The 13,701-nt window shown below is 36.7% G+C and overlaps 1 protein-coding gene across 1 annotated transcript in view; it reads right to left on the reverse strand.

Annotated features, from left to right (window-relative positions):
- Window positions 1–13,701, reverse strand: part of LOC149188659 (UDP-glucuronic acid decarboxylase 1-like) — a 136,040-nt gene that overhangs the window by 82,347 nt on the left and 39,992 nt on the right. Inside the window, 4 exon segments of the mRNA XM_089410034.1 lie at window positions 10,132–10,211; window positions 10,572–10,718; window positions 11,752–12,054; window positions 12,057–12,357. Of these exon segments, the coding sequence (XP_089266160.1) occupies window positions 10,132–10,211; window positions 10,572–10,718; window positions 11,752–12,054; window positions 12,057–12,357 (831 nt within the window).

Consider the following 13,701-nt stretch of genomic DNA (forward strand, 5'->3'; position numbering starts at 1 on the left):
TTTAAAAAGTCAACTTGGTTTCATTTTGTTTAGCTTGATGAGAGGATGACATGCCATGTAAAAATTTGTTGACCAAATAAGACAGTCACAAGTTATAGCTAGTCAGAGGTGGTCAAATGAGTATAACAACTTTCCAAGTGGCAGAACAAGGTCGACATTGGAGAGTTTGAGGCATGCATTACGTTAGAAACAGTCTATAGAAGAAGAGGAACAAAACCCCAAGTCTCAAATTCCTCAAGACGTTAGAGAACCAGCACAAGGGCATGATGATGTGGACAAGATAGTGATGATGTGGCAACACTAGGTAGGATATGGAAAATTGAAGATATGCCCAAGTCAAATCAAGGCAGATTTCAACAAACCCATGTGTCAAAGTGGTCAAAATCATAAAGGTGTTGGTGATCTAGAGCACATGTGGCTAAGTCAAGTTTACTAAAGAGGAAAAGTCATTTGGAGTGGTTGTTTTGATAGTCAACTAACTATTTGAAGGGTCAAATTAGCCATTGGAGGTATCTTGTGTTGAAGAATGTAACTAGTGTCAGTCTTCATAATTGTACTTGAGTCATGATGTAATATATTTGTCAAAAGAAATTTTTATTATTAATTTAACTTATTAAAGCATGGGTTTCATGATTGGGTCAAAAGTCAATAGGTCAAAGCACCCATTGAGTGCTCTAGGATTTTGTTGAGTCAAAGTCAAATTTAATTATGTAAACCCTTCTTGGGATCATTGTATTAAAGAAAGAAAATTATTTGAGTCATGTCAGCTCATTATACTAGCAGAAACCACTATATATACCCCAGTGAAGTCAACCCAAAGGGGCAATGGTTAACAAGTTCGTATGGACTACAGTCAGCGAAATTACAGTACAGAAATTAAAGTCAGTGAAGTTTTGATCATTTACAGGAGAGAGAAGTATTGTAGCATGACATAAAGATACAATCAGCGAAGTTACAGTCAGCGAAATTTTGATCCTGTACAGGACAATGAAGTATTGGAGCATGACATAAATTCAGGACTGAAATTCTCCACAATTACAGAGGTCGAAATTTTCTATCATTGCAGGGCCAAAGTTAAATTGCAGGATCAAAGTTTCTTCCTATAATTGCAGAAGCCAAAGTTGGTTAAAGAAGGACCGAAACTCTTATTCTTGAAGATCAGTATTGGAAGAAGATTACTTCAACTGAAAGGCTGACTTGATGGATGGAGAGAGGTTTAGGTCAAGAGTCTTGGTTGTCTCACTGTGATTTGAATCTACTGAAGGAAGAGTTCTTGACTGGGTTTTCCCCTACCTAGGGGTTTTTCCCTGGCTGAGTGCCTACATCTTGTGTCCCTTGTGATTTTTATTGTTTGGCATTTATCTTGATGAAAAGAAAAATATAAATAAGTAAAAGAAGAACTAACAAGCATATAAAAATATTCACAAGTAAATGTCAAGATCTAAGAGAAATATAATGCCCTAGAATTCTCAACATCATATCAGAGCTAAGGACATCAGTATGAGGATATTAGAACAAATTTTAGGCACATTGATAAGCCCTAATTCCAGTGACTAGGCCACAGACATGAATTAAGGAGGACAAAGAAATTTCATGAATATAACAGCTATGTTTTAAAGGACCGAAGTGCTAGATCGATTGTCCATTCAAGGCCGAGTCCCTTGAAAGAAAAAGCGCAGTCCTGGGCATAGATTCTATGATCTGAAATCACCATTGAAGTCTGAACACTGTGTCACTTCAGGGTTCCAAAAATTGCAAAAGTCTGTACATACTTAAGGGTAACTAAAAGTAGTGCTTGAAGCCAGCAAAGTAAAAAGTATAGGTTGAAGTTAATGTTACTACAAGAAGAAGTTGAGAACATGTGCATAAAACAGTCACTATATACAATAGAAATAAGGCAGTCTTGTAACTTATATACATATATACACAGAGAACCGAAAAGTGGAAGTAAGGCCGACCTTGGAAGCACAGTCATCCTGAGCACATGTATACAACTCGAATTCTGGACAGTTAGAACAACTTTTGAAGCCTCCTCAATGGTTGTCAACAATTGTTCTAAAGCAAAGAAACACAACAGTGGTTATCACTTGACGGTCATCCTTTGAAGAAGTTACGAACATCTAAGAGAAGTTGTAATAATCATTAGAATCTCTAAGCCATAAGAAGAAATAGTCTCCCAGATAGAAAATCTCTTTGATTGTCCTGTAGCAATCAGTGATAAAAGGAGCAACAACATATTATCTTTGAAGTTCTAAAGCAAGAAAAGCAAACTACAATAGAAAATCCTATCAGAAGTTGGGTAGAGCAAGGAATCCCTGTTTGAAGTCTTCACTCTCGAAGAGCAAGGTAGAAGAGCATGGCATCCAATAGCAGGCCTTATAGCACCTTCTATGATCATGGATAACAGAGGTACATTATCGTGAGGTATGTATAATATATTTAAGAATATAACTTGAGATGTTTAGGATTAGCTGCTTATATGATTTTAAGGTTCGAAAGTTATTGATATTGGTATTAATGTCTAAGACTGTAAACCCTAGATGGCGCATGAAAACCTTAGTCATATAGAAACCCTAACCCCTAATCACTCATTGCTCTTGCTTCTAGGGTTTGTAGGTAATCTAGGAAGTAGGATAAACCCTAGTATTGATTGAAAAAGAGGATAACTTTAGTCTTACTAAATCTAGGGTTTGTAATTGGAAACCCTAGGATTCCATCCTCCATTGTTCTATGGAAACCCTAGATTGTCAAATTAATATCATGCTTTTAGTATCTCATATTTTGCTTGGTTGTAGTTATTGCAGATATAAAGATTATGGCTAAACTCAAAAGGAGCACTTCAAGGTTTGTTAAAGAACAATTCAAGGTATGTCTTAAACTACAAGTTTTGTCACAAAGTTCTCTTCATAAAGAAAAGGTATGTTCATTCTCTTTTAAAATTTGCTTTACACTACTTACATCGTTATGTCTAGGGTTTCGAATCTTAAAGATTCTTGTTAGGGTGATTAATCATTAGATTGAACCTACCCTCATCATATTATCTTTTGCTACTTTATTTATGAAACCCTAACCTTTAGGGTTCACTGTAAAACCCTAACCTAAGGGTATGTCGATGAAACCCTAGTCTACTTAGGGTTTGCACAATGAAATCCTTGCTTAAGATATGTTAACAATAATGTTGAAACCCTAGTCCTCTTAGGGTTGTTAGTAAAGAACCAATTCTTGTAATGTTTAGGGTTTTGATATTGATATAACAAAATCCTAGACTTTTAGGGTTTGTTGTTGTCCTTAAATCGAAACCTTAGATCATTAAGACTGTGATAAGTTAGGGTTTGTTGCTAATAAGTCAAAACCCTAGATTCTTAGGGTTTGGTGAATTAGGGTTTATAAGCAAGACCCTTGGAATGAAACTCTAAATGTATTCTTCCGCTTAATCGAAACCCTAGCTTGATCAAGATTGTTGTGTATCTATTGATGTTTGTTTCTAGGGTTTACCTAAGTATTGATATAAGTTTCAATGATGAAACCTTAGATATGCATATGCTAGTAAGATAACTTGATTATCAATGTATCTAAGGTTTATAACAAAAACCCTAGCAAGAAGTTGAAGTCTAGGATGTAAAAATATGAGTCTCATGCTAATTATGAACCTAACTAGGTTTAGGTATTTAATGTCTAAAAACATGAATGAGTTGATGTTTTCATTGTAATGACATAGTTAACTTCATGCTTTTGTATATCTGTTTGTGTTTGTACTTGCTATTAAAGTTTTGCAGGTACATAATCTTCAAAGATGTTGAAGATGTTCATAAGTAAAGATGACTTGATAATATTGGTAAGCATGATGAAGGAAGTTATGATGATCAAGATGACCTTGATACCATAAGGAGGAATGAAGTCGTGAAAGATTCTCTAATGTTATAAAAAGAGGAAATGGTTGATCTCCCTAAGTTGAGAGGGAGCCTGGATAAAAGAAAGGGTACATCTCCCCAGTTGAGAGGGAGGGCATACTATGATAGTCATGATGAACACCTTGAAGAAAGAATGAAATCAGAGAATGAATGAAAGTACTACAAATAGATTTGCAATGTATTAAGGATGTCGTGGTGCTGCTGAAGAAATGAAAGAAGAAAAACTTTCTAATAGTTGAATATGAATAACTTGATATAAGTGGCATCAGGATGATTGAGGACCCCGAAGGTTTGTGTTTACTTATATATATTTGAAAGTTTATTACTGATTGGGGTTGTGTTTGTACAGGTAAATCTCTCCACAAGAAAGATGAACTACTTGGAAGCATGCTTGGACAAATGGATATATTTGTTTAGTTTATAGGGAGAGATGAAGCATCTAATGGCAGATGCTTGGGAGGACATCTGGTCGGCCTATGTGTTGATGTCTAGATCCTGAAGAGGGAGGGTGGCGTTGGTCATGGAGCTCCGACCTTGGATACGCACCTAGATCCCTGGGTTGATGGTTAGCAAGTAAGCCTGATGGTACCTAGAGTGGCTGAAAGCTTGAGTCCAACTTAATCCCACCCGGATAGATTACCCTGGTCAGTTATCTAGTTCGCAACACTGAGTGTGCTATAACTCTTCATAGTTCATTTCATTTTGAGATCTTCCAAATGTATGTAATTATGAATAGCTCTCTAGTTAAGAGGGAGTGTTGAAAAATGTAACTAGTGTCGGTATTCATAATTGTACTTGAGTCATGATGTAATATATTTGTCAAAAGAAACTTTTATTATTATTAATTTGACTTATTAAAGCATGGGTTTCATGCTTGGGTCAAAAGTCAATAGGTCAAAGCACCTATTGAGTGCTCTAGGATTTTGTTGAGTCAAAGTCAAATTTAATTATGTCAAGTTGTAAACCCTTCTTGGGATCGTTGCATTAAACTAAAAGAAAATTATTTGAGTCATGTTAACTCCTCCACCATCAAGTCGACCTCCAGTTCTTCGAATTTGGATTAAATTTCAAGTCGGCTTCTCCTACTAAGTCATGTCGGCTCATTATACTAGTGGAAACCACTATATATAACCCAGTGAAGTCAAACCAAAGAGGCGGTAGTTAACAAGTTCATATGGACTACAGCCAGTGAAATTACTGAAGTTACAGTCAGTAAAGTTTTGATCATATATAGGACAGCGAAGTATTGGAGCATGACATAAAGATACAATCAGTGAAGTTACAGTCATCGAAGTTTTGATCATATACAGGACAACGAAGTATTGGAGCATGACATAAATTCAGGACTGAAATTCTTCACAATTACAGAGGTTGAAATTTTCTATCATTGCAGGATCAAAGTTTCTTCCTATAATTGTAGAAGCCAAAGTTGGTTAAAAAGGAACCGAAACTCTTACTCTTGAAAATCAGTATTGGAAGAAGATTACTTCAACTAAAAGGCTGACTTGATGGATGGAGAGAGGTTTAGGTCAAGAGTCTTGGTTGTCTCACTGTGATTTGAATCTAATGAAGGAAGAGTTCTTGACTAGTTTTTGCCCTAGCTGAGTGCCTACATCCTGTGTCCCTTGTGATTTTTATTGTTTGGCATTTATCTTGATGAAAAGAAAAATATAAATAAGTAAAATAAGAACTAACAAGCATATAAAAATATTCACAAGTAAATGTCAAGATCTAAGAGAAATATAATGCCCTAGATTACTCAACATCTTGGACCGAGAAGTTAAGGGAAGGACCGTCTACTAGCCATTATGAAGTCAAAGAATCAACTCAAGGACCAAATCAAACCACCTCAAGACCAAGTTGACTGTTGAACTATTTTGGACAAAGTCAAGTTTCCTCAATGATGTTGGGAGGGGACATTGAGCTACTTATGGTTGTTATTATTCATCATTTACTCATTTGAACCAAAAGCAAAGGGAATCTCAAAACAAATTGGGCTCTAGGAACTAATTTGATCCCTTAGTGGATAAAATTATTCTTGGCATGTAGTATTTTACAAAATTATTGTCTCTGACATGTGGATGACTAGTAAAAAATAATTTTCTAGGGGAATCCAACTAGCCGTTAGCTAGCCTTCATCTAGCCATTAGAAAAAAATTCTAAAAGGCTAGCTTCCCCTCTAGCAAAGGTTGTTGTTGTCTTGTGAGATTAATGCCATTAATAAAAGAACTTCATTGGCAAACCCGTGTAATATTTTTGTATTGTGTGAGTTGATTCTTGTTACCCACCAAAAGTGGGTGACCCTTGGGAGAAATTTTTCTCATATTCATCTCTTCCAGTCCGCAGCCAACAGCCCCTGAGAGCCACTTTGTAGCAAATGCGACGTGCCATTCATATCTCCACCATCTACATCAGTCATATGTTTCCTTGCCCATTTGTCAAGAGCACATGTTAGAAGGTGGACTTATCATCAAAAGGCACTTTATGCATTACGCAATCAGGTGTTTATGCTTGTTTGTATTTGGGCATTTTGGTATGGATTATGGGGCGACTTGGAAGAAAGAAGGGTCTTGGCCATAGTCGTGTTCCCTCACCTTAAATGGGGTCCGGGGAGTTAACAACTCATTAGGGCATCAACCATTTAGTATATACTACACGAATAACATCGACCATCTAGTACTTACAAACTTACCAGGTTTTAAACAAATCATAGGAAGTAGACAATGATATAGGTCGTAGGTGTTCCAACTCCTCTTTGCAAAAGAAGCATTCACAACCTACGAAACTACCCACCAAACGTAGCCATTGTTGGGTAGAGCCTTAGTGAATAGTCAACATCTTTAACTTAAAGCTACAGTCATATCATTCATTATTTCACTATGTACCAATCCTAATAGCTCCTCCCCAACACTAACAAAAGCCATTTCCTAGGCCCTTCAACACCATTTAATTACCTAGTTGCACGAGGTACTACCAGATGATCTTACTCCTACTAATCTAGTCTCTGTGTAGAGAGATGAAAAAAATTTGCAGACTTTTTGCCTCATATGATAAGGGAAGCATATTTTATCTACTTCAGGATTCCCAATGTCAATGATTAATCTAAACACGATGTGGATATAATAGTCTAGGAATTTATATTTTCTTTTACAAGCATGCAATCTCATCAATGTAGAAATTTCCAGTGTACAGCAATTAATGCAAATCTGAAATTTCACCCAATTTGCTTCAGGTTTCCAGATCTCATCACTATGAACTTTCAGCATTAAGGCTGATCCGAAACATTCAAATGCAGCAACAAATACTTCACTTTACTTCAACCCAAATCACTTGGCAGTCCAAGAGAATAAATACCATGCAAGTGGACTTCAATGCCAACAAAGTACAACACTTAGGGCACACTTTTCAAAGCATATAACAGATCTGAAATAACTTTATTAGAGAAAAAAATCTTGTCTTATATCTTCATAGTGTGTGTTAAATCACTTGACAATTTCGGCAGTATAATATGTCAAATCAGTATTGCTACCACTTAGATATTCATAAGATACTAAGTATTGGTTTTAAAGGAGGGTGTTTCTTGTCTTTGATGGATGATCTTGTCTTCAATAGACCCTTCTACATATCTTGATGCATAATCTTCCATTGAGAACACTTCAGAGGCATTTTCACATCCCCGAGGCAGTAGTTAACTGTTGCATATTTGAAGGCATGAAGAAGACATCCTAGCACATAAGCACATAGTTCAAGATTAAGGAGGAAAGTCAAGTTTCAAGGAACATTCCCGACTAGAAGCATCTAGAGCAACCCAATTGACCAAGAGAAAAACATTTTCAAGAGGAACACCCAACATGGAAGTGCCTTTACCTTCAACCTTGAGGGTTTCTATTGTTAATTTGAGAAATTGCTAGAAGAATCCTCTTGGTGCTACGAGTAAGAAAAGACACATGAAGTCTCACGAAGTTTCTCATTATGTATCTAAGTGCCTAGAAGAGACTAGTACCTTCAACCTTGAGGATTTCTATTGTTAATTTGAGAAATTGCTAGAAGAATCCTCTTGGTGCTACAAGTAAGAAAAGACACATGAAGTCTCATGAAGTTTCTCATTATGTATCTAAAACTAACAAGGGGAGCACCTTAGTTCAGGGAGACTTCTAGATCTTCCTATGTATATATTATTATATTTCTTGAAGGGGGATCCATAACCTTCTAGAGAATTCTCTTGAGGAGAAGAGGGAGCCATAACTTTCTAGAGAATTCTATATTACAAAATTATTGTAGAAAAAGCCTATAAAAGGAACCATTACCCTCACTTGAAAGGTGTGTTTTCATCATAGAGAAATCCATAGACCATTAGGCTAGAAGTCAAAGATATCTTCGTAGATTTGGAGCTTCAGTGTTGGCATATTCAGGGTTGCCATCTTGCACTGTAAAGCTGTTGTTCTGTAATTGTATTTTTTGCTTCCATTGCGGAAAATATTTCAGCCGTTGTGGCATCTATTAACCAGCAAAGGATGGCTGAAAGGGTGCCCTGTTCATCCTCCTAAAGCATGCTCCAAGGAGGAGATTGGACATATTAATTCCAATACATTATGATTGACAAAAACTGTGTACAATGATGTCGTGAAACATGATTATGTGTATATCTCGTTCTACTATCTCTTTCCTACACCAATGAATGGAATTGACGCAATACATATATACATCAAACTACATACGGTAACATTCAAAACATCCAATGAGTAAATGGTATTAAAGATGAGCAAAGAAAGAAGAGATTCCCAATACGAAATGTGTAATCCCTCCAAAACTTGAGAGTCATACATGTTATTTCCACTTGCGGCATATTCTTACACTAGAATTTTCTTATCATGGTAACATTTCTTGCCATTTCTTTCTTCGGGAAGTTGCCCAATGCAATGAGCACACTCATCATATATCCCTTGCCTTTTATATATTCTTTTCCATTGCTTCTATTCCGGTACATCTAAATCCCCATTGATCCGTTGCCCCCACCTCACCTAAATCATAATGTTTGCAAACTCTTTCATGCACTTAATAAAATTCACAATTAAGTTAATGTGAGCTTGTCCATCTTCCAAATTCACAATTAAGTTAATGTGAGCTTGTCTTTAATTATGTTATCAATCACTTATCACATGAGGGAATAGTTGCTTTCAAGTATGTTTGTACCTTATGTTTCTACTCTTCATTGAAATCTTAGGTAACTCTTAGTAGCTTTGTCCCACTAATGGAGTTTGAACTTCTACATATAGAAACTTAGCTCTTTTTTATCCTTTTGGCGAGTAACCTCAACTAACACCATTACAAATGTCGTTTACCTCAAGCTTCAGCAATTATTTGAAGATTCTCCATAACAGCTTTTCTCAATTGTATGTTAGCATCCATTTTCCTCCCCATTTGAACTTGATAGTCTAGGCCCTCTATATTGTAGTCACATTTAACAAAGGCATGCACTCATCTCTGCAACAAGTACTATGAAGGCATGAATGATCTTTTGCACCTGCTCAATTTGTTTTTACTTTTCTACTCACAATGTACTCATCCACCCTTGAGTCTTCACAAACAAAAATAAGCATTGGTGAACCAAGAGTCCAGAAAGGATTCTTACTACATTTCAGTCCCAACGTTTAGCTTCCTTACAATCCTTTTGAAGAATGCTGAAAACATTCTGATCCCCTTGAAGACTTCTGGACTTACAGACTTCCTGCTACAACCCCAGTTATTAGAGCTAGTGTAACAATAGAAATAGCAGTATGCATCTTTAATAGGCTAAAAAGGACAGTACGTATTCACAAGAAAGGACATTGATGTAAGAAAATTGGGCCAACCTAATGGCAAAAGCATGCTGCTGAAGAATATTAGACAGAACCAACCTTAATACTCTGTAATGTGAATTACTAGTGTCAGCATACATGAGAATACTAGGTCAACCAACATGGTTGTGGGAACAGTAATTACGCTCAAAACTATGAATGGATATTTTCTAATTCTCCTGCAAGGAAACTACTTGTGTACAGAAAACCAAGAACTAAGAATAAGGCACATACAAATTATATATCTCACTTAGAACATGGAGATATGGAAAACAAAGTATCTGAGGATACATTTCTTTCAAGCAGGTAATATACATCCGAAAGATTATTTTCAGGTAGCAGCTAGAAACCCATTCACACTACAGAGATAAAGGAGTCGATACCTCCACATTGGCCCCCCGGTGATAGTCCATCGTCAAAGTCTCAGCTGTACGTTTGCCCTCATCATAACAGCTTCTAACACCTGAGCATAAATCCTCTTAGTAAAAATAAAAATATAAATGATACAAGTGGACAAAGGATAATTAAAGCCTTAAACAGGAATACAGATGTTAGTTGTTCTAGGAACCAAAACTATGGGAATCACAGAAGTTACAATCAGGTCTGGGATTCCTGAAACGTTATAACCCATAAACATAGTTAACAATTGCATATCGTGCTCCTGGATGCTCCCATAATACATGACAGTACAAAGAAACAGTTAACCTGTACATTTTGTTTTATTTCTATGTATGTCTGCGAACTGAAAAAAGGCAAATACAGAACAAACAGAAAACTATAGAAGACACTATAGACCACACAAATGGAAGCAATCAATCCATACCTATAGGATTGACATTTCCCCAATATGTCTCCGTCTGTGGATGCTGGAGAGGATCCCCATATACCTCACTTGTACTGGTAAGCAAGAAGCGGGCTCCAATTCGTTTTGCCAGACCCAGCATGTTCAATGTCCCCATCACATTTGTCTTGTATAAAGAATATTAAGAAAAACTTCAAAAACTGGATAAAGTGAAAGAGAACAGCAAATTTAGGAACCCTCCCAGAACAAGACATCCTAAGATTCACTCCCAAGAATGGAATTGAATTGAATTATTATTAATGTCCAAAAGACCAGAAGTGCAGACAATGGGACTGCCAAAAAGATCCCATTATAAAGTATTATGGAGGAGTTGCCTAACACGAAGCTAATAGCTAAAAACTAGGCAATAACCCCACTCCAAAGGAGTTAACTGCCTAAAATTAGGTAATTTTCGTTTAAGATCCAAAGGCAAGGAGGATAATCTGTAGCCACACAACTCACATCCTTAATGTGGATCATTGTAAGTTGGTCACTGTCGGTAATCAAGGCAAAATATGAACATATCCTGCCAATATTATTGGAACCTATTATGTGTGCAATAGATGATTAAAGACGTGTGTGCAGGTGATAAATTCACCAAGATTTATCTCAGAACGACAAGTTGGGAAATTGGTGCAAACCGACCTTCTAACCTAAAAGCTCAGCCCATATTTCAAGCTTAAATCCATTTCTATGCAAATATTTCATAGGCATAGGTTGATCCGTTTACATAAGCATGGTAATATAGCAGATTAAGCAATTTATGGCATCGATGCAAAACGACTATAACAGTTGATACCAAAATAAGGAAAAATAGTTTGATCTCCTGCACAGACATAAAAATTAAAGCCAACCAAAATAGCAAAAGATGCAGACAGGGCATTGGTTCAATAATGAGATCGAGAAAGTATGAGCTGGACCACCTCGGATCCATTCTCACTGTGGTCTGCCCGCCCATATGGCATGAGTTTCAAAGGAATGAGACCAGTTGCATGTCACCAGCAATTTTGCTAGAATAGCAACCCTTCAGACCTGGGAGCTAAGCCAAAGGATGTCCGCTGTTGCTTTAAGAACTCAATAAAAAAAAAAAAACAAAACGACGGACATCAAGCAGAACTTCAAAATGCAGAGGAAGTCAAAACTTGCCTATAAGGTGTGGATATGATTGTCTTCACAGGATTGAACTTGTAGTGAACGGGAGACGCAGGGCATGCCAGATGGTAAATCTGATCGACCTCCAACAATATCGGCTCAACAACATCATGCCGAATGAGCTCGAAGCGAGGATTCTTGAAGTGATGCATAACATTCTCCTTTCTACCAGTGAAGAAATTATCGATAACAATCACATTGTCTCCCCTCTCCAGTAGCCTGTCAACCAGATGGCTGCCCACAAATCCTGCCCCCCCTGTTACAACTATTCTCAGAGGCTGCCTCTTCACACCACCCACGATCCTGGAAACAGTGGTTTCTTCTGAACCCCAGAATTTCCCGCTCTGTTTGACAAAAATTTCTCGGCGCCACCTATATTTTTCCTTATGTCTCGTTTTGCAAGACTGGGCTGGAGAATGAAGATCGTAGAGGCTATCAACATACCCACCAAAACAAACAACCAACGCTGCTCTTTCAGGACATAGTGCATCGGTTTTGGCAGTGATTTAGGCTTCTCAGATTTGGGGGAATAGAGATCTGAATCTGCTGGGGCCTGGACTTCTTCGTCCCGGCGGTGATTCAGGCTTGATTGCTTGTGCATTTTGCTGATACTTCCCTACTGCGCACGATGAAAGACAATAAACCTAAAACAGAATTCTATACAAGATATCACAGTGATATGAGAAGCAGGTGAGAAGTCTTATTAACCATCGTCCCGATGGGGCCTTCTGTTGGTGGAATTGACAATTAAACACAAAAATGTTAAACCCACTTCATATGATAGGCAAGATTCTGCAAGTGTACACTTGGTTTTAGCTGGTCGAAAGTTCGAACCCAGCCCTATACCAAGGAAACAAAGACCCACAATTTAGTTCAAGGAGAACTTCGCACAAGACTCACTTACATTCTCACAGAAATCATGGATGAATCATCTGCCCATGAAATTTACAGCATGTGTCGCTTTCTTTGGCCCTTCGATACTCCTTTCACCTTAATAGTCAAGATCCTTCTGCTTTGACATTTACCTTAGAACCTCTCCTAAACCCCAATTTCACGCTACTTCAGTATATACTGTAACTGTATCATTTTGAATAGACGAAAACACGTAAAGCAACGCCCAATCAAGTTATCATTCGTTTATCTAGCCACTTCTCATGCGTGCTTCTGCCATTTTAGAAGAATGGTCTGTAAGGTGATACAGCAAACTTACGGTTCGGGCGTTTTAATCCAGGATCCGTCCCGCACAGATCGTGCAATCGCTCATCCCGTACTTGGAGCAACCCACATGAACAAAATTCGGGGAATAGTTTCTTCGCGCCATCACATGGCGTTGCATAGTTCTTTACTCTTACAAACCTGGCATCATGCTAATAGGCTGTACGGTTTGTGATGCTAACAACCATGTCACCAAACTAGTAGAGCGATCCAACAAAAGTTGGTGAGTGTCTGCAATTGCTTTTGTTAGGTCATGGTTATAATTTTTTATTAAAATTTTATTATCATAATTTTGGAAAAAAAATATTTATTTGAAAAAGCAATGAGATTTATAATGATTTCTTTATCTTTTGTTCATTAAATAGCGGGCACATATTTTTCATGGGTAGATTTTAAGTATGTTTTTTGAAAATTTGGTGAAAACTTTTGTGGTTAAAGTTTAATCTGTATGGTTTAAATTAATTTTTTAATCATATATATATGGGTTCAATATATATATGGTTCAATAGAAAAATTTAGATTAATTTGATTATGAATTTTTAAATTTGTGATTTCAATAAATCTTACTAAAATTTAAACAAATTAAATTCAAAAAAATCACATTTAAAGACTATTTCATTTTTAATAAATTTTTTATAAAAAATATTATCACATTTAAAATAAATTATTATCACATTTAATATATATATATAATGATTTTTAATTTAATGTAGTTGTTATTAATGAAAAGAAGGAATTTGTAGTT

The sequence above is a fragment of the Pinus tabuliformis genome, chromosome 3_1, assembly GCF_031772625.1.
Source record: "Pinus tabuliformis cultivar Carrire ecotype Pingquan chromosome 3_1, CPIR1, whole genome shotgun sequence".
NCBI classification, from domain to species: domain Eukaryota; kingdom Viridiplantae; phylum Streptophyta; class Pinopsida; order Pinales; family Pinaceae; genus Pinus; species Pinus tabuliformis.